We start from the raw sequence: 26139 nt of genomic DNA on the forward strand, positions 1-26139 counted from the left end.
TTTCAATGCAGTAGCATGTACCATAAGTGTGGCCTTTTCTGCCTCTGCTTGAATGCATGCAGATGATATGAACTACAACTTCTGCTGCGTGAACTGTGCTTACTATGTTTAGAGGTAGCATGAGATACATTTAAAACACTGTCTCCAGGACCAACATCACTCTCTACATTGCCCACTTCAGATGTTTTCTGACCTTCTGGCTTGTCTGATAACCATTTATTTACACGGTCAATGAACTCATTGTTTGGTATCATCTTTGCTTTGAACCATATTTCATGTTTTTCAACCTCATCAACCAGCAAAATAACCAACAGTGACACGTGAGTGTTTTCAGTTTAGCCTCTGAAAACAACCTCTTAAGATCTTCAAAGGCCAAACATACCTCAGGTTCGTATTCTTTGTCATCATATATTAACCTGTTAATTGACTCTTAGTTTCTGAGCCTAATTTAACTTTGCCTTTCTTAACTTTTGCAAAGTGTCAAGTTTTTCTACCAAAGCTTTAGCTGTTAATTTAACTGGTCTTTTTTCTCTTTCAGGCTCATTTTCAACACTAGGCAAACTTTGCTTTGACACAGTCACCCCTTCAGAATTCATACACTTTTCATTTTCCATTTTGCAAACAGTTGTAAACAGAATTAATACACAAAACAATGTCAGTCAATCTTTGGCAACCAATTTATTGGATTTACGCTTAACCCCAATTGTGTGCGCACATAATTTCATTTGGCCATAGTGATGTTGCCACAAACGTAATCCCATTGATCGGCCTGAAGAGAGGAGCGTGCAGCATGAATCCAATGACGAATGAGCAAACCAGAAGAAATGCAATTCAAACGAAACCACTGAGTCGAATCCAAGGATTAAATCCAAAGGCGTCTTCACGAAAGGATGTCCCCAGGTGCAGAAACAAGAAGCCTTTACCCAAACAAACGGCATTGTTCTTGTCCGTTGAAATGCATGCATTGACGTTAAATCCAAGCAAACTCTTTTATCCAATAAAGCACAGTTTTTGACTTTGTGTATTGGCTTTCCAGTAAGCCGCTGTCGTAGATAATATGAGTGAGCAAGTTCTAAAATGCGTACAAACAGAGTCCGTGCAATAGGGTGACCAGACGTCCACGTTTTCCGGAGACAGTCCCGGTTTTTGGTGTCCTGTCCCCGACTGGAGTTGTCCCCGTTTTACAACATGTTCAATACAGCCTGTAAATACACTGGAAAAGCCCAGCCAATTTAGCCAGCTGGCTATCATATGATTGGGATTATTTTCACCAGCAGAGGGCGCTCTGAGCTGATTACTTGGTCACAAGCCACTACTTCACGCCGTCACAACTCTGAAGTCTCTGATAAGAATAATATAAAAAATAATAAACTAATCAATCACACTTGCACAATTACATTTGCAGAAAGCACATACTTTGTAGTCAATATGAGCCTAAAATGCAAAATATTAACCCTGATTAGGGATAGAAAAGATCCATTTCCAATAGCATATGTTTATAAACATAAAATTTGAAAGGTTGTAGCTGTGTACACACCGTTGTGAAAATGTTTAATACGGTTACAAAATAACATATTTGTTGTTTTATTTATCATGTTATCATATTTATTGTTTTATTTCAATGTGTTTTTGTAAAGCCATAATTTTGTTATAATACAAGCCTACTGTTTTGAGATGTTTGCTATTTGCAGGGGTTACTGTACTGTAGGATTACTGTACTTAAGTATTATTTTTTGGGGTATTTGTACTTTATGTAAAATGTAAACTGATGACTTGTACTTTTACTTGAATACATTTTTGAAGAAAAAAAATACCTTTTACTCCTTACAATTTTATTTCAATTTAAGAAGTTCTCATTCATTTTTATTTTATCTCATGCACAATAAATATGGTAAACAGAAAATCAAAAGTGCTTTTGATGTGAAAGAACGGTTTGTTTCAAGCATGTATCAAGCACACACATTTCAGCTTCAGTTCTAACTTTAATTAGTTAAATTTCTGGCATCAGAAGTTTGCTATCAAATCCGAGGAAGTATTTCGAGGTAGCAAAGTTGCTTTTTTCACCCTCAAAAAATAAATAAAATAAAATAATAATAATATTATATATATATATATTTATATATATATATATATATAAATATAAATATATATATATATATATATATATATATATATACACACACACACACACACACACACACACACACACACACACACACACACACGTGTAAACATTGCTGTAGCATATTGACTGAATTGGCTAAAACTGCAAATACTATCAGTGACGAGAATTTAAATTCAATTCATGTTTTGGTAGGGATGACAGCTTTTTTAAATTAAATGTTAAAAATTTCCAAAACGTGTTTAAATGAGCCTTGTGTTAAATTAATTGTAAATCATGTTTAGTGATATTATTACCAGGGAGTGGACTTTTTACGCCCCAGGCTATTTGTAATAGTTACTATTTACTATTTTCAGTGTGATTTTTGGTGAATTTTATCAAAATAAAAATAATAAAAAAAACAAGGGTAAGTTTGATCCTCAAACACTACTGTCTCATTTATGATATTAATGTATGGAACCCACAACAATAATAATAATAATAAAAATAGTAGATTAGTAGATTAAATTAGTAGATAATGACAAGTGAGATTTATGTACACACTGTAACCAACCTGAATCAGTAAGACATATAATAAAAGAATGTTATGCATATGAAATTAAGAGAATAATATTAAAAGAAGTATTTGAAAAATGTAAACTTAAATTTACTTCGGGAAATATACTTGGAACAGCACTAAGGAAAATATATGTACAGTTAATTTCACATCTGAAAGAGACAGGTCTCCTAAAAACAAATATGAATATCAAAGAATAGTAGGTGTTTTTGTCCCTTTTTTTTATCCTGGTATTTTTCTCAGCCAGACTTTTGTTCCACACTCCAGTCCAGTAGGTGGCGGTAAAGAATAGAAGAAGAAGAAGAAGAAGAAGAAGAAGAAGAAGAAGAAGAAGAAGAAGAAGAAGAAGAAGAAGAAGAAGAAGAAGAAGAATACATCCTACAGTCTGGTCTGGTGTTCAGATGAAAGCTTATCCAAATAGCTACGTAAAATAAGACTAAAACATTGTTTTAATATGTTCGCATGTTAACAGCATCTTCATACTGCAGCTCTTCATCGACAGAACGGTAAGAGACACACCTGCGCTATTTAAACACCTGTCGCTAGTCATAACAATAATAATGATGATTACAGTAATAATAATAACGAGCGCCTTTTATCGCTAATAAGTCACAGAGTATGACGTGAGTGCCGATGATTTAAAGCGAGTTTTATTACTGCTGCTGTATTTCAGAGCATCTGAATGAATGAAGAGGGTTTGATCGTCAGATCCACATTAATCCTGATCAGAGCTGATAATGTTCACAGACATGGACTATGAGCTGGAGGAGGACAAACTGTGAGTGTCAGAACAACATCCTTCAGTAACCAGCGGTTCACTCGCTCACGTGATGTCACATCCGGTGGGGTTTCTGTAGTGGGGAGAAAATAGACATGTGTCTGTGTTAAGACACACTTAGAAATGCTTACAAATACTAATACAGTTTACTAGAGAAAGATATTGCATTGAGCAAGTGTTCGTTTCAATCAGAGATAACTATATATTAATACATAAGTGTGTGTGTGTATTTGTAGATTAAGTGTATAAATTGATGTGAGAGAGTATTCACTGGCAGTCATGTGTGTGTAATATTGTTGTATTCGTGTCCAGTGGGATTCCTACAGTTCCTGGAACAGTGACTCTGAAGAAGGACTCACAGAACCTGATTGGGATCAGTATTGGGGGCGGAGCTCAGTTTTGCCCGTGTCTCTACATCGTACAGGTCACACACCATCATCATCATCATCATCATCATCCTCTCAATCAGTGCATCACACTCAATAATAACTGCATGGATTTCTTAGAAACTATAAAAACGTGTGTTTTTTGTGTTTGTGCAGTTCCCAATGTTTCCACACACTTTTCTAGAGTTTTTGAGTCTGAAAGTATTTTGATTATTTTATGAAATGCACCAGACCAGGTCAAATGTTGTTGTTTTTCACCACTATTTCGTTATTGAAGTGCATCAGAATGCTTCAGTCCGTTATAAAACATGCTTTCCAGGGTTTGAAGTTGTTCTTTGGCCAATTAAATTGGAATAACATGTCTTAAATTCATCATTTTATTGTATTAAATGTTGCATGAGAGAATTTAGTGTGTTGTCATGTAACTCTTTGTATTTTGTAATTCCTGACGTTTTCGTTTTGGTTGGTTTTAATCTTAAAATCTTAAATGTGCCGGTCTGATGTGCTGAAGCTCATTGGAGGGGATTTCTGTGTGCTCAGGTGTTTGATAACACCGCGGCCGCTCTGGACGGGACTCTGGCCGCCGGTGACGAGATCACAGGAGTGAACGGCAAACCGGTGAAAGGAAAGACTAAAGTCGAGGTGGCCAAGATGATCCAGGCCGTGCAGGTACAACACTTAAAACAGCAGCTCAGGTCATCACAGGTCAGTAACGTCATTGTTTCTGATGTCGTCACACTGAGCAGTTCAGAGCTGGATGACTGGACCGTTTTCATGTTGACACCGATCACACAACACACTGATTTTACATGATTATTGACACGTAACAGTGTTATCAGTCCGTATCAGTTCAGTCACTCTGTTTTTGGAAATATATTCCAATTTTGTCATAATACAGTTGAAACTACTATAATGTATAATTAGGTTCACTTAAAGCTGCAACACCGTCAGACAGATTGATTGCAGTTTTTTATTTTCAAACTGTAAGGTCATAACAGTGTTGTTAGATATTAAAATTGCATATCATTTGTATATTTCATTTATAATAGATAGCATGTTAACTTTGAGAACAACAGATGAAACTTGTTTTACGTTGTTAAATGCAGGAAATGTGAATCATGAATCATGTTTATTTTTTTAATCGTTATATGACGGTCTGAAGTTACACATTACAGTACTGAACGTTACAGGAATCACAAGAGCAACGGTATTCACACATCACTATCTTATTCTGTCTCCGAGATGCTTTCGTCTGTTCTTACGCACAGAGTCACATGATCGCAGTAGAAAGGTTTGTTGTCATTGATGAGTGTGACTGTGATCTGCAGGGTGATCCAGTCGTGATCCAGTATAATAAACTGCAGGCCGACCCCAAGCAGGGCAAATCTCTGGATATCGGTAACAACTATCAAACTATACTAGCTTAATGTGTTTGAATGGATGCAGAAGTGATGAAGTCACTCGTGTGTGTGTGTGTGTGTGTGTGTGTGTCAGTGCTGAAGAAGGTGAAGCATCGTCTGGTGGAGAACATGAGTTCAGGAACCGCAGACGCTCTGGGACTCAGCAGAGCCATTCTGTGCAACGGTCAGATCATTACCACTGTTTCTTCTCTAATGCATTACAACACGGGTTTTTGCACAAATTAAAGATACTTTACCATGGAAATTCAGAATCATTATTTTAGTAATGAGGAAGAGATGTGTTGCATGATATAATCTCTGTTTGGGAATATTGACAGGTTCATGTGAGGATATAATGTGTGACATGAGAAATCACGTGTGTGTGTGTGTGTGTGTGTGTGTGTGTGTGTGTGTGTGTGTGTGTGTGTGTGTGTTGCAGATGGTCTGGTGAAGAGGCTGGAGGAGCTGGAGAAAACGGCTGAGCTTTATAAAGGTGATTCTTTCATACTGTTACTGCTTTAAAAAACAGAGAGTTAGAGTTGGAAATGGTAATAATGTGTGTGTGTGTGTTTTTGGGTGTTGTGGAGCACACGAAGAGACTGTTAAGAGCTTTCTATGAGCTCTCGCAGACTCACAGAGGTACGGTAGATCATTCATCGATCCATGTTCATAATACGCTTCAGTATAAGCTGCTTTAAAGAGTTTTTCCTGCAGAACAAAAAACTGTTTGTTTTCAGATCACTCCATGATGTGATATATGTTTGTTTTTCTCTCTCAGCGTTTGGTGATGTGTTTTCCGTCATCGGCGTCCGTGAGCCGCAGGCCGCCGCCAGCGAAGCCTTCGTGAAGTTTGCTGAAGCTCATCGAAACATGGAGAAGTTCGGCATCCAGCTGCTGAAGACCATCAAACCCGTAAGAGAGCAGATCTGAACCAGTTTGTGTTCTTAACTGTTATGTAGATGAATGTAGAGCAACTGAGACATGCATAAAGAAACATCATTTAAGTGAGTAAGTAAGTAAGTGACGTGACATTCAGCCAAGTATGGTGACCCATACTCAGAATTCGTGCTCTGCATTGAACCCATCCAAGGTGCACACACACACACACACACACACACACACACACACTGTGAACACACACCCGGAGCAGTGGGCAGCCATTTTTATGCTGCGGCGCCCGGGGAGCAGTTGGGGGTTCGATGCCTTGCTCAAGGGCAACCTAAGTCATGGTATTGAAGGTGGAGAGAGAACTGTACATGCACTCCCCCCACCCACAATTCCTGCCGGCCCGAGACTCGAACTCACAACCCTTCGATTGGGAGTCCGACTCTCTAACCATTAGGCCACGACTTCCCAGAAAGGACACACACACACACACTCATCTCAGTCCTCTGGCACTTATTGCTCTGATCACACACACACCTGAAGCGCTCAGGTAGTCATGGGACTTTGCAGGCGTCGTCTTGCCCTCCCTGTCCTGAACAGCAGAGGGGCCGGACCTGCAACTCACCATTTATGGTGCAGTGCAGCTGAAAACACAGTGAAACCTCGTTTCATGAGAGGAATGTAATAAACAGTAATGCTGTCTGTCTGTCTGTCAGATGCTGCATGATCTGAACACGTATCTTAACAAAGCGATTCCAGACACCAAACTCACCATCCGCAAGTACCTGGACGTCAAGTTTGAGTACTTGGTATGAGAACAGCTGTCAGATTCACTCATCATAGTCTTCTGAAATGAGCTGTTACATTAATAAGAGCGTTTATTGGAGTGTGTCTGTGTTTATTCAGTCGTACTGTCTGAAGGTGAAGGAGATGGATGATGAAGAGTACAGCTGTATCGTAAGTTCTGTCTGTTCATCATTTACTCATTAACTAACTAATAATCAACTCTAATCACGAGGAAAATCAGCTCGAGATCATTTGACTCTTAATATGTTGTTACTGTTTAAACCTCCTGAACCTGTTTACTGGTTGTACTGAGTGTTTTGGAGGAGAAGGATCCAGTTCAGTGTTGAACTTTGACCCCTAAAACAGTCACAATTCACACTGATCATGAATATTATTATTTTTTTTATCTTAAAATGCTGCTATGGAGACATTAAAATGAAATACTGTTTAAAATACAGTATTTCATTTTATATTAATAATACTGTTATTAAAAAATAATATAACTAAAATAAAGCATATTAAAATACTGTTTTAGATTTACAATTTTTTTTGTATTATTGCTAACTGATAACAAAGTGAAAAAAATCTGATTATATTACTATAAATATGTGAAAGTTTTTTTTTTAAGTAAAAAATTGTGAAAAGTCTGTTTTTATAAAAAATATTGCCATGCATATATGCATACTCACTTATAAAAATAAATAAAATTAAAATAAATATAATATAATTAAAATAATTAAAATGCACTCTGTATTGTTGTTAGATAATTTTACAGGTGTGCCAGATTATTTGAAATAATTATGATTCTACACAATTGTATTACTGTTAATCATGATAAAGAGCAAAGTTTGAACAAAATTGAGATGTAGGGCTTGATATATCCACATTTAACCCTAATTTGTATGAATATGTTGCATACAAAAATAATTACTGTTTAATACTGTAAATCATAAGCAAGTGATCATGCAGAAAGCATGCAGACTATTGTATAAAAATTTAAATGCATTAACCCTGTTATGCATAAATGCATATTACATGTTAAATATGTGTTATGGTATATTAACTAAAGCCAGGTTTTGCTACATATACATCACTGTTAATTATGTGAAAATGAGCAAAAAATGTTTTATGGAAATTTTTTAAATGATTAATGAGATGTGCATCCTTGCTTGTTTAACGCTCTGTGTTTGCGTGTGTTTTAGGCGTTGGGCGAACCGTTGTACCGCGTCAGCACCGGTAACTACGAGTACCGTTTGATTCTGCGCTGTCGACAGGAAGCTCGCAAACGGTTCGCCAAGATGCGCAAAGATGTTCTGGAGAAAATCGAACTCCTGGACCAGAAGCATGGTTTGTGCAGTTGAGAACAAACGCATCAGCAAACATCACATTGTTTGTTTTACAGCGGGTTTAACCCTTCGCGTTCTCCTTTCAGTTCAGGACATCGTGTTCCAGCTGCAGCGCTTCGTCTCAGGCATGTCACGCTACTACGACGACTGCTACGGCGTGCTGAAAGAGGCCGACGTGTTCCCCATCGAGGTGGATCTGTCCCGCACCATGATCAACTACAGCGGACAGAGTCTCTCCTACGAGGACGAGGAGGAGGAAGAGACGGGCAGAGGAGGAGACGAAGACGCTCCGCAGGCTGAGAACGGAGCCGAGAAACTCATCGACGACGAGTGAGCGAGCCAGCCAATTATCCGTTGAGAAGGGAAAGTGAAGGATCCCACTGAGGCAGAAAAAAACTACAGATGAGAGAGTGTGTGTTCAATGAAAGATGATTTAATAATCTGAATAAAAACATTATATATTAGATATATTTAATATAATATTTCTATATTGATAAACTACACTGTCATTCAAATCACTGATCAGACAGAAACGGAATCACTGGTTGCCATGTTACGTACTTCAGAATAGAATGTTACGTTTGATGACGGAATCCAAACTTTTAAACAAACACTCTTTGTTTTAAAACATTTCAAATGAACGGGACCTGAAGTGGAGTTATTTGCACAACTACTTTGTGTTTTCTTTTTTCTTTTTTGCCTTTGAAACACTGGATGAATGTCTTTAAGCTCAAATGATCTGAACATGTGACTGTTTTTTTTTGGGGGGGGGGGGGGTTGCTTGTTTTGGGTTATATAATTTAATTTCAGCTGTGTAACTAGTTTATGTATTTCCTAGTAAGATTCAGATGTCTTGAAGGTTAGAAAAACGCTTGTGAAACCTGCTATGTGTGAGTAAAAATGTAAATCAAATTTGTTTTGTAGGCTTTAATGTTAAGGTACTATAATGAATATTTTTTTTGAACCTCTTTTGATAATAACCTCAAAATGATTGCAGCACACTTTGAAAATGCAGAAACTTTTTCTCCCATCTATGCTGATTAGATGCATAATATTACTTCTAAGGTAATTTACCATCAAGTCAGTTTTTAACTTATTTTACTGGCTAATTTATTAAGAAAGTAAAAAAAAAATAATAAGTATAAAATATTTATATGGCAAAAAAATAAAAAATTATAGTATATCTTACAATAAAAACTGCATATAGCTTGTTTGTCTAGAGTTGTAAATTTGAAAGGCAGTTTTAAATGACTAAATTATAGACGATAAAAAAAAGCAATCTAGATGTTAACATGTCACCTGTAGGAACACACACACACACACACACTTCTCTAAAATCATTGATAATGAAATTATCACTTTGCACAGTGGTCCGGCCAAACTGAACTGAACATTTCCCCTTTATTTTTTTCCTGGATTCTGTTTTATGATTCAATACAAATTTATCATAAAAAAGTCTACTTAAATGATTTATTAAAACAATTTAATCTTTTAAAATGTAATAACATCCTTTACAAAAAAATACATTTTTTTTTTTTCAAATAAGATGCTGCACAACAGCATTGTATAACAGTATAAATTGAGAAAATACCTTGGTTGTATGATATTCTTTAAAATTATTATTTTTATTATTATTGTTATTACTATTATTATTACTTGAGAATTACATTTTAGTATACAACAGTGATATATTTGTAATAATTTCCAAATCAAATCAAAATGATTGTAGTTTATCCTAAACGGTGTGCAGCTGGTGAAGTGACTCTCAGGGCATCTCAAGATGAAGTTCATGTACTGAGACGCAGACGCTGAAACCACGGCGAGTTTGAATGTAATCGCGCCATTCATTTACACTGAGACACGCAGAAAATGTTAGTAAAGAGTTAGTCTATTAGCGACGAGCACTGACTGGCTGCTGTCGCATTTCAGGAAGAGGCTCGATTCTTACGTGTCACAATGCCTCCTAACATCGGTGATAGTCATCTGACGATTTGACTTCGCTTCCGCGTCAGCGGTCATGTGACACCTCACCGGAATCTGATTGGACGCCTTTATAAATGTCTTCGCCATGCTATCGGCATGGTCAGCCCCAGTGGCCTAATGGATAAGGCACTGGCCTCCTAAGCCAGGGATTGTGGGTTCGAGTCCCATCTGGGGTGAAGATAGTTTTTCTCTCTTTGGCTTCTGTCGGTGTTCGTTGTGTCGTTCAGTGGGTGTCAGTCCCGTCTTATAAACGTAGTTTAACGTTATGTCGTTTGTATTCGTGTGGATCGCGTTGGCAGTTAGATATGCTGTTTTGTAAAAAGGAAGCTCTTTGCTGCCGGATTTCCCAATTCATTTTCAGTTTCTGTGCTGCACGTGACTGAACATCGACGTCGAGACACTAACAAGATGAACAACAGCATTCGTGTTTTAATTCTCGCTTGTTTTGCTGCAACAGCGAGAAGCGACAGTAAGTAACTCACCTTTTTAACCGTGACTTTAATAAAGCTCGTGTTTCATACCGTGAAGTGAATGTTTTATGTGTGGTCTTTTTTAATACTTGTCTGGGTCGTGTAGGTGTCTTGCAGCAGGGGTTTGAGACAAACAGTCCTCTGTATGTCCTGTACATACTGCAGAACTGACAATAAAGTTAAAGATTCTGACCTTGACCATGTGTTCAGTGCAAATCTAAGTCTGATCTCTTAAAAACACTTCTTTTTTTTTTTTTTTTTTTTCAAATGAAGTGTAGTTTAAGTGAGTTAAAGAGAACTGACTGAGCCTGAAGGTTTGTCTGAACAGACTGGAGAAGCACGTGATCCTGTGAAACGCGATCTGATATTGATATGTGACAGTTACTTTATGGTTACTTAACAAAGAGATCAAGTTGTGAGGAAGTATAATAATATTAAAAAAGGATTTGTAAAAAATAAAATCATGAACATATTGGTTTAAGATTCATATTTACTTTTAAGCATTTAGCAGAAGCTTTTATCCAAAGCAACTTACATTAGATCGATTTAAAGTATTTATTTAAAGTAATATTTTTACATTTTATTTTACGTATTACTTTTAAAAATTGAGAAAAACTTTAGTGTGCAAATGTTTGCACTTTAACAGTAAGGTTTATTTGTTAACATTAAGTACAGTAACTACATTAGTTAACATGATCTAACAATGAAAAATACTTCTAAAGCATTTAGTTACCATAGTTAATTTCTGCATTCACTAATACATTATTAAAAAATATATATATTTGTGTCTGTTAATATTTAATGCATCTCATCTGACATGAACTAACAATGAACACTTGTATTTTCATTAACTAATGTTAACAAAGATTAATAAATACTGTAACAAATGTATTGCTCATTGTTAGTTAGTTAGTTAATGTACCATTGTACCAATTTATCTAACAAATTGAAAAAATTAAAATAACTGTCTTTTATAAATATCTAAAAAATAAATAAATAGTAAAAATAAGATTGACAAAAAAAAATGTTTCGGGCACATTATCTTTAATTGGAAAGGTGGATTAAGTGCGTTTTATAGTTTTTATAGCTTTTATTTACAATTTACTTATTGAATGTAGATTCATTTTAATAGCTAACAGGGTGTCTGCAAATAAAATAATAAATGTTCAGTATTAATTTGTCTTCTCACATCCTCAAAAGTTACTTTTGTGTTTAAAAGTGGTATAAAGTATTTTTAAGGAAGTAACAGACACCCACATGGGTCATAAGAATCACAACCTTAATCCGTTTAATGTCATGTGTTTTTGTGTGTTCTTAATCCAGAGCTGCTGAAGGCCACGGCGTACTGGGATTCGACCCATAAGGCCGTTCTGCTGAAGGAAGGCGTTCTGGACCCGCAGGGCGATGCGTACGGTTACTATAACGACACGCTGTCATCGACGGGATGGGGTGTGCTGGAGATCCACGCCGGATACGGACAGACGGCGGAGCCGGACGACGTCACCATGTTCACGGCGGGATATCTGGAGGGTTTCCTCACCGCACCGTGAGTGTCTGTAACACCAGACCATCTTCATCTTCTCAGACTTGAACAACCTGTTTCATTCAGAATTGGCAACTTTACTCCCTCTGCTGCCCACCTCGAATCTGGTCTTCCCCAGGGATCTGTCCTAGCACCTCTGCTCTTCTATCTTTATATGCTTCTCCTAGGTTCGATTCTGAGAAGGCAGGGTGTATTTTTCCACTTTTATGCTGATTATGTACCAGATCTATCTGCCTATTAAAAGAAACAATCCCTCAGCTATTCAGTTCTTATTAGCATGTCTTGATGGGATAAAACATTAGTTGGCTAGTAACTTTTAAATCTTAAATGACTCAAAGACTAAGGTTATTGTGTTTGGCCCATCTGACAATTTCAAATTTAACAACAGTCTTTGAATCCAAGTGTGTCAGGAACCTTGGTGTTCTTTTGGATAATTGGCTCACTCTAGATAAACATGTTTCAGGGCTCCAGACTGTGACCAAATAGTAGCATTTTGCGACCAGTGGCTACAGTGATCCTAGTAAAAATAGTTAGTCTGGAGTCCTAATGTTTCCTCCGTTGTTGCTTCTAGCTTTTTTCAGCTTTGCTTACTTTCTAAAATTAAACATTTTCTGCCTGAAGAATCTCTTGAGACAGCTGTTCACGTGTTTGTTACCTCTCGACTGGACTATTGTAACTCTTTGTATTGTGGCATCTCAAAGTCCCAGGTCGCTCATTAACAATCGGTCCAAAATGCAGCAGCCAGATTTCTTAAAGGGGTCCTATTATGCTCTTTTACAAAGTCTTGATTTTGTTTCGGGGGTGTACTAGAATAGGCTCTCAGGCTCGAATAGTTCCTGTATCAAATGAAGGTCCGCCTTCTGAAATACAAAATGTTCTGTGATTGGTTAGATGTGACTGGCCAGTCTGTGCTGTGATTGGTTAGATGTGACTGGCCAGTCTGTGCTGTGATTGGTTAGCTAGGCCAGTCTGTGCTGTGATTGGTTAGCTGGGCAAGTGTGTGCTGTGATTGGTGAGCTGGGCCAGTGTGTGCTGTGATTGGTGAGCTGGGCCAGTAGTGCTGGATTGGTTAGCTGTGCAGTGTGTGCTGTGATTGGTGAGCTTGGCCAGTGTGTGTTGTGATTGGTGAGCTGGGCCAGTGTGTGCTGTGTGGTGAGCTGCCAGTGTGTGTTGTGATTGGTGAGCTGGGCCAGTGTGTGTTGTGATTGGTGAGCTGGGCCAGTGTGTGTTGTGACTGCTGGTGATGTGTGTGTGCTGGTTGGGCCAGTGTGTGCTGTGACTGGTGAGCTTGGGGGCCAGTGTGTTTGGTTGTGTGTGTGTTGTTGGTGAGCTGGGCCAGTTGTGTGTTGTGATTGGTGAGCTGGGGCCATAGTGTGTGTTGTGATTGGTGAGCTGGGCCAGTGTGTGCTGTGTGTGTGTGTTGTGGGTGAGCTGGGCCCGTGGTGGTGAGCTGGGCCAGTGTGTGCTGTGACTGGTTAGCTGGGCCAGTGTGTGCTGTGACTGGTTAGCTGGTTGAGCTGGGCCAGTGTGTGATTAGTTGGGCCAGTGTGTGTTGTGATTGGTGAGCTGGGCCAGTGTTGTGATTGGTGTTGTGATTGTTGCTGTGACGGCCAGTGTGTGTTGTGATTGGTGAGTTGGGCCAGTGTGTGTTGTGATTGGTGAGCTGGGCCAGTGTGTGTTGTGATTGGTGAGCTGGGCCAGTGTGTGATTGTTGTGATTGGTTAGCTGGGCCCAGTGTGTGTTGTGATTGGTGAGTGTGTGTTGGGCCAGTGTTGTGGTGAGCTGGGCCCGTGTGTGTTGTGACTGGTTAGCTGGGCCAGTGTGTGCTGTGATTGGTGAGCTGGGCCAGTGTGTGTTGTGATTGGTGAGCTGGGCCAGTGTGTGTTGTGATTGGTGAGCTGGGCCAGTGTGTGTTGTGACTGGTTAGCTGGGCCAGTGTGTGCTGTGTCTGGTTTGCTGGGCCAGTGTGTGTTGTGATTGGTGAGCTGGGCCAGTGTGTGTTGTGTCTGGTTAGCTGGGCCAGTGTGTGCTGTGTCTGGTTAGCTGGGCCAGTGTGTGATGTGTCTGGTTAGCTGGGCCAGTGTGTGTTGTGATTGGTGAGCTGGGCTGGGCCAGTGTGGTGTCTGGTTAGCTGGGCCAGTGTGTGTGCTGTGTCTGGTTAGCTGGGCCAGTGTGTGTTGTGATTGGTGAGCTGGGCCAGTGTGTGTTGTGTCTGGTGAGCTGGTTAGCAAGTGCACACACACAGACTTGTGTGTGTGCACTTGGATGGGTTAAATGCAGAGCACCAATTCCAAGTATGGGTTAATGTCACGATTTTCACTTTCATATGAATTATATAATTAAAATTAAATAACTGTAATTACAGATTTAGGTTAAATAAAGATGTCAGTCTTTTTTTTTGTTTTTTTTTAGGAAACAAATCCAAAAAAAATAAAAATTTATTAATTCTACTGTTTCTAATATTCTGTATGTTGCTCAAAAACAAAATATATTGATCATAAAAATTGATAAATCAGATAGATTTATCTGAAAGAACGCAGTGTGTCTCAGTCGAAAATTTCACTTAAAAAAACTAGAAATTAAGAAAGGTGTTCCTCAGGGATCAATTTTAGCACCAATTTTATTTTCAATCTATATAAATGTTTAGGTCATGAGATAACTACAGCTAAACTGCATTTATATGCTGATGATACAATTATTTATACGGCTGCACAGTCCATGAAAAAAGCCGTAGAGTTATTACAAGATTCCTTTCAGGTATTGCAATCTTCATTGTTAAATTTAAAATTGGTTTTAAATATTAAGAAACTAAATATATGCTGTTTACTTCTTGAAATATTTTTGTGTGAAACTTTGTGTGCTGGCATTTTGGCCAGGACTCCCTGGTAGAAGAGATTTTTTATCTCAATGGGATTATTCCTAGTAAAATATAGGATAAATTGTGTCCAGCGGGGGAAAAAAAAAATTCATTTAAAAAATAACACATTTCAGAGCTGTAACAACAATACTGTGATACCATGAAACCTTGATATTTTTACTTAAGGTTATCATACCGTCAAAATCTCATACCGTCCCATGCCTAATTGGCAGCACTCTGCGCCTGCTCAGGATATGTCATGCTCCTTAATATAGCTGCCTGCGAGCTTCAGTTTAAATATTGCGTCAAAATCCAATCAATTTGAGCGTGATTTAAACCCGGATGATTGTATCCACTATAAGTTTGTCTGCCTTGGGAAAGCTAGTGTGTCTCTAGTGCAGCTCAACCAGGTCTCGTCCCATTCGTCTGTATTTGTCATATCACAAATCCTGGAAAATATGCGTTGTAGTCCAAACGAGTTGTTCGTTGTAGTTTTTGAAAAGTTATTTCTGTTAAATAAAATATCTCCTTTTAAATTGGGCTTTGAGCTTGTTAACTTTGCAGATCTTTTTTATGCTCAAACAGTAACATTACAGACTAACTAAAGCTGAAAAAGTGAAAAAGCATAATAGGACTCCTTTAAAAAAAAGGCCGCAAATACGACCCCGCCAACCCTTTTTTGCAAGTTCTTCACTAGCTGGGTTTCCATCACCCTGCTTTTATGAGCATTTTGAAGTATCATATCAGAATCGAGCTGAATTTCAAATAAAAATGCCTTAATTCTCAAAAAAGTTTTTACACTCGCTTGATGTGGTTTTTGACTTGTGCGAAAAAGGGTTCATGTGAATAATGGGACATGGTAATGGATTTTGCGAATAAATTCCTTCAAGCGCATCAAACAGTCATGTGACCTTGCGCTGTGGGACAGTGACTAACCAGCGGACCGATCTTGTTCAACAGCATCTGAAATGTTGTTATGGTCATATGGAAATGCATTTTGCGAATAAATTCCTATTATTATATTCAGTAGCTTCTCCTACTATTCTTAGTGATGTATAGTGCCAGTTTATCAGGAAGTGATGATTTTGTTCTCTTTGACTCGTTGGATGGATGGTGCTTGTTGTTCCCAACTGTTTTGTGCGATATTCCAATTTTGCGCATAAGTTAAATCCACAACTTTGGATGGAAACCCGGCTACTGGCTCCCAGTTCATTTTAGGATAAATTTGAAAATTCTCCTATTTGTTTACAAATGTCTACACAACCTTGCCCTGCGTTACCTATCAGAATTGCTGCATTTTTATAACCCTGCTAGAGATTTACGATCAGGTAATCAAAACCTACTTATGGTTCCTTGCACAAGGTTGAAACGCAGAGGAGATAGAGCATTTTCTGTGATGGGCCCTAGATTGTGGCGCAGCCTGCCAGTGCATGGTTTTTAAATCTCTTCTGAAAACTCACTTGTTTTCTTTAGCTTTTTATAAGTTGATGATGTTTGAATGTGTTACTTTTTGATCATTTTGTCGTATAGCACTTTGGTCAGTCTTGTGTCTGTTTTTAAATGTGCTTTACAAATAAAAGAACTAGAACTAGATGTTGTGAAAGCCAGTCGCTTCCTAATTTTATTCCGAAGTCATTTTCTGCTAAACCATTGTTTCCTGCTTTTATGAAGTGCACTTTATAATTTTCGTTACTTGCAGTAAAACAGTCATTTAAATTTTTCATGAACATTTAACACCACCTTTCTGGCCCTTACTGTTTAAACAGACTGTTTCTGCAACAATCACACTAAGTCAGTATTTGTAATATGTAAAGAAGCCCTTGGGTGACTGCCAATTTTTTTTTTTTTTGCATGTTAACTGAGTGTTAATGATTGCATTCAGGTTTAAAGATTGGTTTCATGTTTTAGCTGTTAATTAACAGGTTTATTACTAGGGTTATTATCATTAACAACAACTAAAATTATTTATTATATATATATATATATATATATATATATATATATATATATATAATTTTTTATGTACTAAAGTACATAAAATTACTAAAAAATAAAATAAAAATATAAATAAATTTAAGTATAATATTATATAAATGATACTAAAATGACACTGGTCTCAACCAGTGGTTTTTGCATTAAATTTGCATTAACACGTCATCAAATGCTTGTTTTTAGGTGTGAAATTCTGACAATATATAGGTGAAATTTTAACAGTATATCAAAATATTCTTTAATGACCTTTAGTTTGAAGCACTAAAATGACTGGAAATAAATAAAAACTAAAACAGATTTTTTCCTTAACTCTTTTTAGATGTTTAAGTCATTTAGAATTTGTTTTATTTATACACTATTTCTTACTTTTAAAAAATGATTTAATCATCTAAAAAGAGTTTTTATTTGTGTTTTATTCAAAGTTTATTTTTCCCATTTCTCAACTAAACGTTTACCTGTAATAAAAAGTTAAATAATTCTAAATTGCAATATTTAAAAGTAAACTATTAAAAGTGACAAAAACACAAAACTAAAATGAATTAAAACTATATTGAAAAAATACAAAAATTAACAACACAGCAAAATTACAAAAAAACTAATCTTAAAATGAAAAGAGAACTGAAAGTATAGAAATAATATAGTATATCATGTATAATAGTGTAAAATAATAGTTATTAGATATAGTGATAAAATAATATAGTATATAAGTAATACTAATACAACACTGCTCTCATCAAAATATTATTTGAAATATGAATATTGATTTTTTTGAGGTTTGATTTGGTTTGCCTGTTTATTTTAGCTGAAATGTACTACTTGAATTGTTTGATATGAGTGAGAAAGTGAGTGATTAATGATAATGATTTTGTTTTGTGTTTCAGGCAGATTTTCGATCATTACACCAACATGTACCCGCAGGTGATCCAGAATCCTAAAGTGCTGGGCCCCGTGAAGCGCTTCATGGCGTGAGTGCGGCTCCTCTGTGTGTGTGTGTGTGTGTGTGTGTGTGTGTGTGTGTGTGTGTGTGTGTGTGTGTGTGTGTGTGTGTGTGTGTGTGTGTGTGTGTGTGTGTGTGTGTGTGTGTGTGTCTGTGTGTTCATCTTCTCTGTACAGGACGTGTTGCTGATTGTGTGTGTTTTGTAGTAAGCAGGACGAGTGGTCTCGGGCTCAGGTGAAGCGTAACACCAGCGATCCTCTGTGGATTCACACGGGTCTGATTCTGGCGCAGCTGGACGGACTGCAGGCCGGAGTGACCGACTGGGCCAAAAAACACGGCAGGACGGTGAGACGATCATCACTCGATGACAACAGGGCTGAGATACTTAACTGGGAAGATTAGTTTAGTAGATTAAAAAAACTACTTTACATCTAAAAAGAGTTTTTATTTGTTTTATTGAAGCTCTATTTCTTGTATATTTCATATTTCTTACTTTAAAAATTACTCGAACAGCTAAAAAAAATATTCTATGGCTCTATTTTCCTTATATATATATATATATATATATATATATATATATATTATATATATATATATATATATATATATATAGATATATAGATATATATCTATATATATATATTTTTTTTTTTATTTTTTTTTTTAAACAATCTGAGGTTTGTTTAACTTAAGTTTTATTAGTACTATGGGTACACAGATTGTATCTCATCTGTTAATCACATGTTTGCATCTGTTGAAGCTGAAGCTGGTTTTGATCAGATATTTACTCGAGTCTCTCTCTGTAGCCTCTGTCCCAGTTTGCCATTCAGTTCCTGAATGTACTTGGTGATCTGCTGGATCTGATCCCGGCACTGTTTCCCAGTGGGACGCCCGGCTTTAACCGGTATAAAGCTCCTCCGATGGGACACTGCTCTGCGCTCATAAAGGTACCAAACAACAACATGATAAATGATGTCAGGAGACAGCGAATGTGATGGTTTCTCACATCTGCCATGTGTTTCAGATGTTGCCCGGCTTTGAGAACCTGTTGTTAGCTCACTCCACCTGGTACACGTACGCCGCCACCATGCGCATCTACAAACACTGGGACTTCAGACTGAGAGAGCCGCATACGGCCACCGGAAGACTCTCCTTCAGCAGCTACCCTGGTACACACACATTCACTCACTCACTCACTCACTCACTCACTCTCTCACTCGCACACTCATTCACTCACTTGTTCATTCAGGCACCAACTCACACATTCATTCACTCACTCACTCACTCACTCGCACTCACTCACTCATTCACTCACTTGTTCATTCAGGCACTAACTCACACATTCATTCACTCAGTCATTTATTCACTGACTCATTCAGTCAATTATTCAGTTACTACCTCATTCATTCACTCATTCACTTACTCGCATACTCATTCATTCACTCACTCACTCATTCACTCACTTGTTCATTCAGGCACTAACTCACACATTCATTCACTCAGTCATTCATTCACTGACTCATTCAGTCAATTATTCAGTTACTACCTCATTCATTCACTCATTCACTTACTCGCATGCTCATTCATTCACTCACTCACTCATTCACTCACTTGTTCATTCAGGCACTAACTCACACATTCATTCACTCAGTCATTTATTCACTGACTCATTCAGTCAATTATTCGGTTCCTACCTCATTCATTCACTCATTCACTTACTCGCATGCTCATTCATTCACTCACTCACTCATTCACTCACTTGTTCATTCAGGCACTAATCACACATTCGTTCACTCAGTCATTTATTCACTGACTCATTCAGTCAATTATTCGGTTACTACCTCATTCATTCACTCATTCACTTACTCGCACTCACTCACTCATTCACTCACTTGTTCATTCAGGCACTAACTCACACATTCGTTCACTCAGTCATTTATTCACTGACTCATTCAGTCAATTATTCAGTTACTACCTCATTCATTCACTCATTCACTTACTCGCATGCTCATTCATTCACTCACTCACTCATTCACTCACTTGTTCATTCAGGCACTAATCACACATTCGTTCACTCAGTCATTTATTCACTGACTCATTCAGTCAATTATTCGGTTACTACCTCATTCATTCACTCAGTCACTCACTCGCACTCACTCACTCATTCACTCACTTGTTCATTCAGGCACTAACTCACACATTCGTTCACTCAGTCATTTATTCACTGACTCATTCAGTCAATTATTCAGTTACTACCTCATTCATTCACTCATTCACTTACTCGCATGCTCATTCATTCACTCACTCACTCATTCACTCACTTGTTCATTCAGGCACTAACTCACACATTCATTCACTCAGTCATTTATTCACTGACTCATTCAGTCAATTATTCGGTTCCTACCTCATTCATTCACTCATTCAATTACTCGCATGCTCATTCATTCACTCACTCACTCATTCACTCACTTGTTCATTCAGGCACTAATCACACATTCGTTCACTCAGTCATTTATTCACTGACTCATTCAGTCAATTATTCGGTTACTACCTCATTCATTCACTCATTCACTTACTCGCATGCTCATTCATTCACTCTCTCACTCATTCACTCACTTGTTCATTCAGGCACTAACTCACACATTTATTCACTCAGTCATTTATTCACTGACTCATTCAGTCAATTATTCGGTTACTACCTCATTCATTCACTCATTCACTTACTCGCATGCTCATTCATTCACTCACTCACTCATTCACTCACTTGTTCAGTCAGGCACTAACTCACACATTTATTCACTCAGTCATTTATTCACTGACTCATTCAGTCAATTATTCGGTTACTACCTCATTCATTCACTCATTCACTTACTTGCATGCTCATTCATTCATTCACTCACTCACTCATTCACTCACTTGTTCATTTAGGCACTAACTCACACATTTATTCACTCAGTCATTTATTCACTGACTCATTCAGTCAATTATTCAGTTACTACCTCATTCATTCACTCATTCACTTACTCGCATGCTCATTCATTCATTCACTCACTCACTCATTCACTCACTTGTTCATTCAGGCACTAACTCACACATTCGTTCACTCAGTCATTTATTCACTGACTCATTCAGTCAATTATTCAGTTACTACCTCATTCATTCACTCGTTCACTTACTCGCATGCTCATTCATTCACTCGCTCACTCATTCACTCACTTATTCATTCAGGCACTAACTTATTCATTCATCCACTCAGTCATTCATTCATTCACTGACTCATTCATTCACTGACTCATTCAGTCATTCACAGTCCATGTAACGGTTTGCAGTTCTTCGTTCATTTTGCACCATCAAAACTGATCAGGTAAAAATTGGCTTCAAACTTTTTTTTTTTCTTTTTTTTTTTTTAAAACCTCACAAACAGATAATTGTCTCTCTGTTTAATTTTTTCCGATTCTTACAAGTTCAGGTTGTTGTGTCCGAATAAGAACAAACAGAAATCATGACTCATTATTCTGATTTTCCATTTTTTGTGTTTTGCGCTCGCGGTTGGTCCGTATCATTACCGCCGGGGGAGGGGGCGGGGTGGCTGGATTAGCCTACAGCCAGCAGCGGACCCAGAGCGCTGCCGCTTTATGTATCAACTGTAGCTCATTTGACCATGCAATAATTTTTTGGCTACCACTACCCAGACAGTTGCACCGTTCATTCACGGCACACACAGCTTTCAAACACGACAAGCTTCTCTTCATTCTTTATAGTTCTTTTAGGGCAAGTTTTATCACGTTATTTAAATTATCATTTTCAAGAGCGTATAATTTTAACAGGAGAGTGGATATTAAAGCGCAAGAGCGAATGCCTCAGACCACTAATGCTAGGAAATGTGTCCGAGGGCGGTCCACCTTGCTCTGATGTCACGCTGATGTGTGCCAAAAATATCTCGCAACAGCGAGTCGGCCGTGCAGTCGAGCGCAGTTTATCCCCTTGTCCATTACCCACACTTGCGGTCTTGGCCACTTGAGAGCTCGTGTGCGCGACAGGAGGTAAGTGCGCAAGATTGTCCCAGGTCTTAAAAACGCCAAAGCGCAGTGCCCTTAGCGCAAAACACAAAAAAATGGAAAATCAGAATTAGAAGTCATGTTTTATGTTTGTTCAAAAATCTTATTCGGAAGCAACAACCTAAACTTGTAAGAATCAAAAATGAAACAGAGAGACAATTATCCATTTGAGTTATTCCGAAAAAAACTGAAAATTAAATTTTAAATTTTTTATAGTGCAAATTGAATAAAGAACTACAAACCGTTACACGGACCATTCACTTATTTGCTCGCTCACTCATTCTTCAGTATGTGAAAGGCTGATGACTGTGAATGTGTGTTCAGGGTGTCTGGAGTCTCTGGATGATTTCTATCTGCTGGGCAGCGGTTTAATGATGACTCAGACCACTAACAACGTCTTCAACACCTCGCTGTACTCCTACGTCACTCCTGCCAGCCTGTTCTCCTGGCAGAGGGTTCGACTGGCACACGCACTGGCAAGCACTGGAGAGCAGTGGGCCAAAACCTTCTCCAGATACAACTCTGGTCAGAAACCGACACTGACTCATTTGCGGTTTCTAATGAAGCTGCGGATCTGCTGATGTTTATTGTGTTTGTGGCTTCTGTGAGTGTTCTGTCTGGACTGTTTGCTCTGTCATGAGGGTTTCTCTGATCCTGTGCTGCATCTGTCCGTCAGGGACGTATAATAACCAGTACATGGTTGTGGACATGAGTAAAGTGAATCTGAGCAGCAGTCTGGAGGACGGAGCGCTGACTGTGGTGGAGCAGATCCCGGGACTGGTGGAGTATTCAGACCAGACGCAGACGCTGCGCAGAGGTCCGACTGCAGTAGACTTCACTTTCATTTCTTTTTGACTTTGGTGTGCAATGAAACCTGGACGTGTTGTGCATCTACTGCTGTAGTAAAAGTGTTAATTCTGCAGGTTACTGGCCGTCGTACAACGTGCCGTTCCACCGTAAGATCTACGATCTGAGCGGATACGAGCAGATGTGGAAGGAGCATGGTGAGGATTTCTCCTATGACCTTTGCCCTCGCGCCAAGATCTTCCGCCGCGACCAGTCGTCTGTCAGCGACCTGAACTCCCTCAAACACATGCTGAGATACAACAGTAAATAACAGTCATTTATTAACTCCTGATGGTGTCACTTTTGCTAGTTTTTATTAATGTTTTAAATTAGTTTTTATGTTTTTTATTTTAATTTTTCCCATCTTTATTCATCTTTCATATATCATTTTTATTTCAGTTTGAGTTAGTTTAAATAACTTAAGTACTAAAATAAATGAAAAAGATGCAAGCTTAAGGTCAAGTTTTGGGGATTTTTAATGTCTATATAGTTTTTGTTCATTTTTGTTTATACAGATTTATTTCAGTTTTTGTTACTTTAAGAAACGAGATTTGCTGAAATTTAATAAGTTATTTTAATATTTTATTTCAGTTAACGTTTATTTTATTTCAAGTAACTAGAACCATTTCTTATGGTTTTAGGTTTGATTAATGATCATAAACCTGGTCATATATACAAATAAAAGAAAATGAGATTACATTTAACCTAATTTTAAGCACTGTAAGCACGGTAAGTTTTAATTCTAGTACTTCATTGTTCATTTATGACAGTCACAGTAAACACAAAAAAATACAAAAAAAATAAAACATAATAGCTTATTTCAGTTTGATTGAAGACTGCATATAAATAAATAAAAACGATTAAACATATAAAAAAACAAATAAGCTAATATATTTTATTTTTAGTATTTCATTGTTCACTTATGATGGTAAAAAAATATATATATATATATATACACAGACACACACACTTTTAATTTTAATCCAATTAAAATGTATTTTATTTCTAAAAACAATATATGTATATATTTTATTGTTTAAGTTTTAGCTAATTATATCCCTGGTCATAACTACAAAAAATGGAATTGAAATAAGCTAATATACTACTTTATTGTAAACTTACCATGGTAAAATAAATAACTAAATTGTAATAAAATAGAAACAAAATACTACAATTAAAATGTAATAACTTATTTCAGTTTGATTGAAGTTTCTGTAGGAATTACTAAAAATAAATGGTAAATAAAAATTATAGTTTGCTATATTTTGATTTATTTAGCCATTATTGTATTATAACGAGGCAGGTGTTTATATAATGAGTGCCGTACCTCCTGCTCATCGTGTCAATCTGTTCTCAGATTATAAGAGCGACCCGTACTCGAAGGGCGACCCGTGTAACTCCATCTGCTGTCGTAACGACCTGCAGGGGCATGAAGCCAGTCCCGACGGATGTTTCGACACCAAGGTCAGCTGACCGCCTCTCATTAACCAATCAGATTGAGTCTTCTGCTCTCCTGACGCTCTGCTGTCCTCCGGTCAGGTGACGGATCTGCACATGGCTCAGAAGTTAGTGGCAGAGGCGGTGAGCGGCCCGACCACAGACGGAGGGCTTCCTGTCTTCTCCTGGGAGCCGTTCAACAGCACGTCCCATCAGGGTCTTCCTCCCAAATACAACTTCAGCTTCATCCTGATGCAGCCGCAGCTCTGAGGATCATGGGATTTCACCTCTGGCCTGCTTTTGAACTCTATATGTCTAGAACTTAAAACAACTCTGAACTCTTGAATCTTTCCATTTAGCATCCATTTAGTCTCTTTTCATTGATGGACTGAATAAATCGTAATGCTCTAGTGCTCGTTTTCACCACACAAGAGAAAAACAACAACCATGCCTTGGTAAATCATAATTGCCATAAATAATAAATGACATAAAAACATGAAATTATGATATACGCAAGTCAAAATTATAAGGTAAAATGTCAAAATCATGACGTACTAGGTCAAAATTAACATACTAGGTCAGACACACGATATATGTATGAGGTAAAAAGTTGAATTTATGACACATGAATTTGAAATGGACAATTACGTGGTAATTTTAAATTTTAAATTATGGGACATGTACAATTTTAAATTATGGGACATGTAGTTGAAATTGACATTCTAAGTCATAATGATGAGGTAAAATGTCAAAATTATAAATAAAAAATGAACATAACTCATTATTATAAAGTAAAATGCTGAAATTATGACATACAAGGTTGAAATTGACATACTAAGATATATTTATGATGTAGAATGTTGAAATTTATGAAACACCAAGTTGAAATTGACATACTAGGTCAAAATTTACAAAAAAAAATTATAATTTAGTATTGTAAAACATCAAAACTAGTGCATACTAAGTCAAATATGAGGTAAAAAGTCTAAAGTACAACATACTAAATCATAATTGTGAGGTAAAAAGGCTAAATTATGATATACTAGGTCGAAATGGACATAAATATGACTCAATGTTGACTTTCTATCTCAAATATTACTTTGATTTTTAACTTAACTTAATAAATATGACTTGCGTCATTTTCTTTTTTCCACACTTCACCTCATAAATTGAGGTTGGTATGTTGGTATGTTGTTATTTTGTCTTTTCATCTCAAATATGACTTGGAATGTCACAATTTTGAATTATCATAATTATGATTTACTGAAGCATGACTTTTTTTTTGTCTGAAATTACCGCAACACAGATGAACATCTTAAAAGTGAGGACATCAATATCTTTTCATTTTTTACATGTAGTCAAAGATCCTAATGAACAACACAAACAGAAAAACTATGTTTCTAATGTAAATGTCAACAACTGGAATGTCTTGTTGTCGCTGTCGCTGTGACATCTCTTAAATGTTTCAGATCTCTTCTCAGGGAAACTGACTCAGAAGTCTCTTTTATCTTCAGCTGTGAATTTCTGTGAGCATCGCTGTCACAATCAGTATGTTTGTAATCCGTGCCGCATGTGATTTTCTCTTTGATTTGACCAATGAATGAATAAACATCCTCATTTCTCAAGTCTTGAGTGTTTTTGTTGGATACAGATTCACTAATTCAGTCGGTTATTCTGCACTTGTGCTCAGCTGAAGCTTTAGATCGGTCTGATTTTTTAAAAAATTATTATTATTACAGTAATTTTTGACCAAAGGA

At 37.3% G+C, this 26139-nt stretch overlaps 2 protein-coding genes and 1 non-coding gene across 3 annotated transcripts; all 3 read left to right on the plus strand.

Annotated features, from left to right (window-relative positions):
* The first annotated feature begins 3011 nt into the window (after window positions 1–3011).
* LOC109099062 (PRKCA-binding protein-like) lies at window positions 3012–8643 on the plus strand. Its single transcript, XM_042716644.1, has 13 exons — window positions 3012–3184; window positions 3352–3456; window positions 3769–3880; window positions 4383–4511; window positions 5171–5240; window positions 5337–5426; window positions 5682–5733; window positions 5817–5881; window positions 6021–6154; window positions 6844–6936; window positions 7034–7084; window positions 8116–8260; window positions 8346–8643. The coding sequence occupies exons 2-13, from the start codon at window positions 3416–3418 to the stop codon at window positions 8591–8593; spliced, it is 1230 nt and encodes a 409-aa protein (XP_042572578.1). The 5' UTR covers window positions 3012–3184; window positions 3352–3415; the 3' UTR covers window positions 8594–8643.
* Window positions 8644–10326: 1683 nt separating this feature from the next.
* On the plus strand, window positions 10327–26007 carry LOC109099057 (phospholipase B-like 1). Its single transcript, XM_019112620.2, has 11 exons — window positions 10327–10711; window positions 12036–12258; window positions 17986–18069; window positions 18248–18386; window positions 18848–18988; window positions 19066–19210; window positions 22424–22624; window positions 22776–22916; window positions 23023–23208; window positions 24303–24409; window positions 24485–26007. The coding sequence occupies exons 1-11, from the start codon at window positions 10651–10653 to the stop codon at window positions 24650–24652; spliced, it is 1596 nt and encodes a 531-aa protein (XP_018968165.1). The 5' UTR covers window positions 10327–10650; the 3' UTR covers window positions 24653–26007.
* trnar-ccu lies at window positions 10346–10418 on the plus strand. The gene has a single exon. It is a non-coding gene; the product is annotated as a tRNA-Arg (tRNA).
* Window positions 26008–26139: the final 132 nt, after the last annotated feature.

The sequence above is a fragment of the Cyprinus carpio genome, chromosome A3, assembly GCF_018340385.1.
Source record: "Cyprinus carpio isolate SPL01 chromosome A3, ASM1834038v1, whole genome shotgun sequence".
In the NCBI taxonomy this organism is placed as follows: domain Eukaryota; kingdom Metazoa; phylum Chordata; class Actinopteri; order Cypriniformes; family Cyprinidae; genus Cyprinus; species Cyprinus carpio.

Coding starts and splice junctions, on each gene's coding strand:
- LOC109099062 (XM_042716644.1), top strand. CDS start 3,416: ATGTTCACAGACATGGACTATGAGCTGGAGGAGGACAAACT. Junction 5,427..5,681: donor CAGAGCCATTCTGTGCAACG/GTCAGATCATTA, acceptor TGTGTGTTGCAG/ATGGTCTGGTGAAGAGGCTG. Junction 8,261..8,345: donor ACTCCTGGACCAGAAGCATG/GTTTGTGCAGTT, acceptor TTCTCCTTTCAG/TTCAGGACATCGTGTTCCAG.
- LOC109099057 (XM_019112620.2), top strand. CDS start 10,651: ATGAACAACAGCATTCGTGTTTTAATTCTCGCTTGTTTTGCTGCAACA. Junction 10,712..12,035: donor TGCAACAGCGAGAAGCGACA/GTAAGTAACTCA, acceptor TTCTTAATCCAG/AGCTGCTGAAGGCCACGGCG. Junction 18,387..18,847: donor CCAAAAAACACGGCAGGACG/GTGAGACGATCA, acceptor CTCTCTCTGTAG/CCTCTGTCCCAGTTTGCCAT.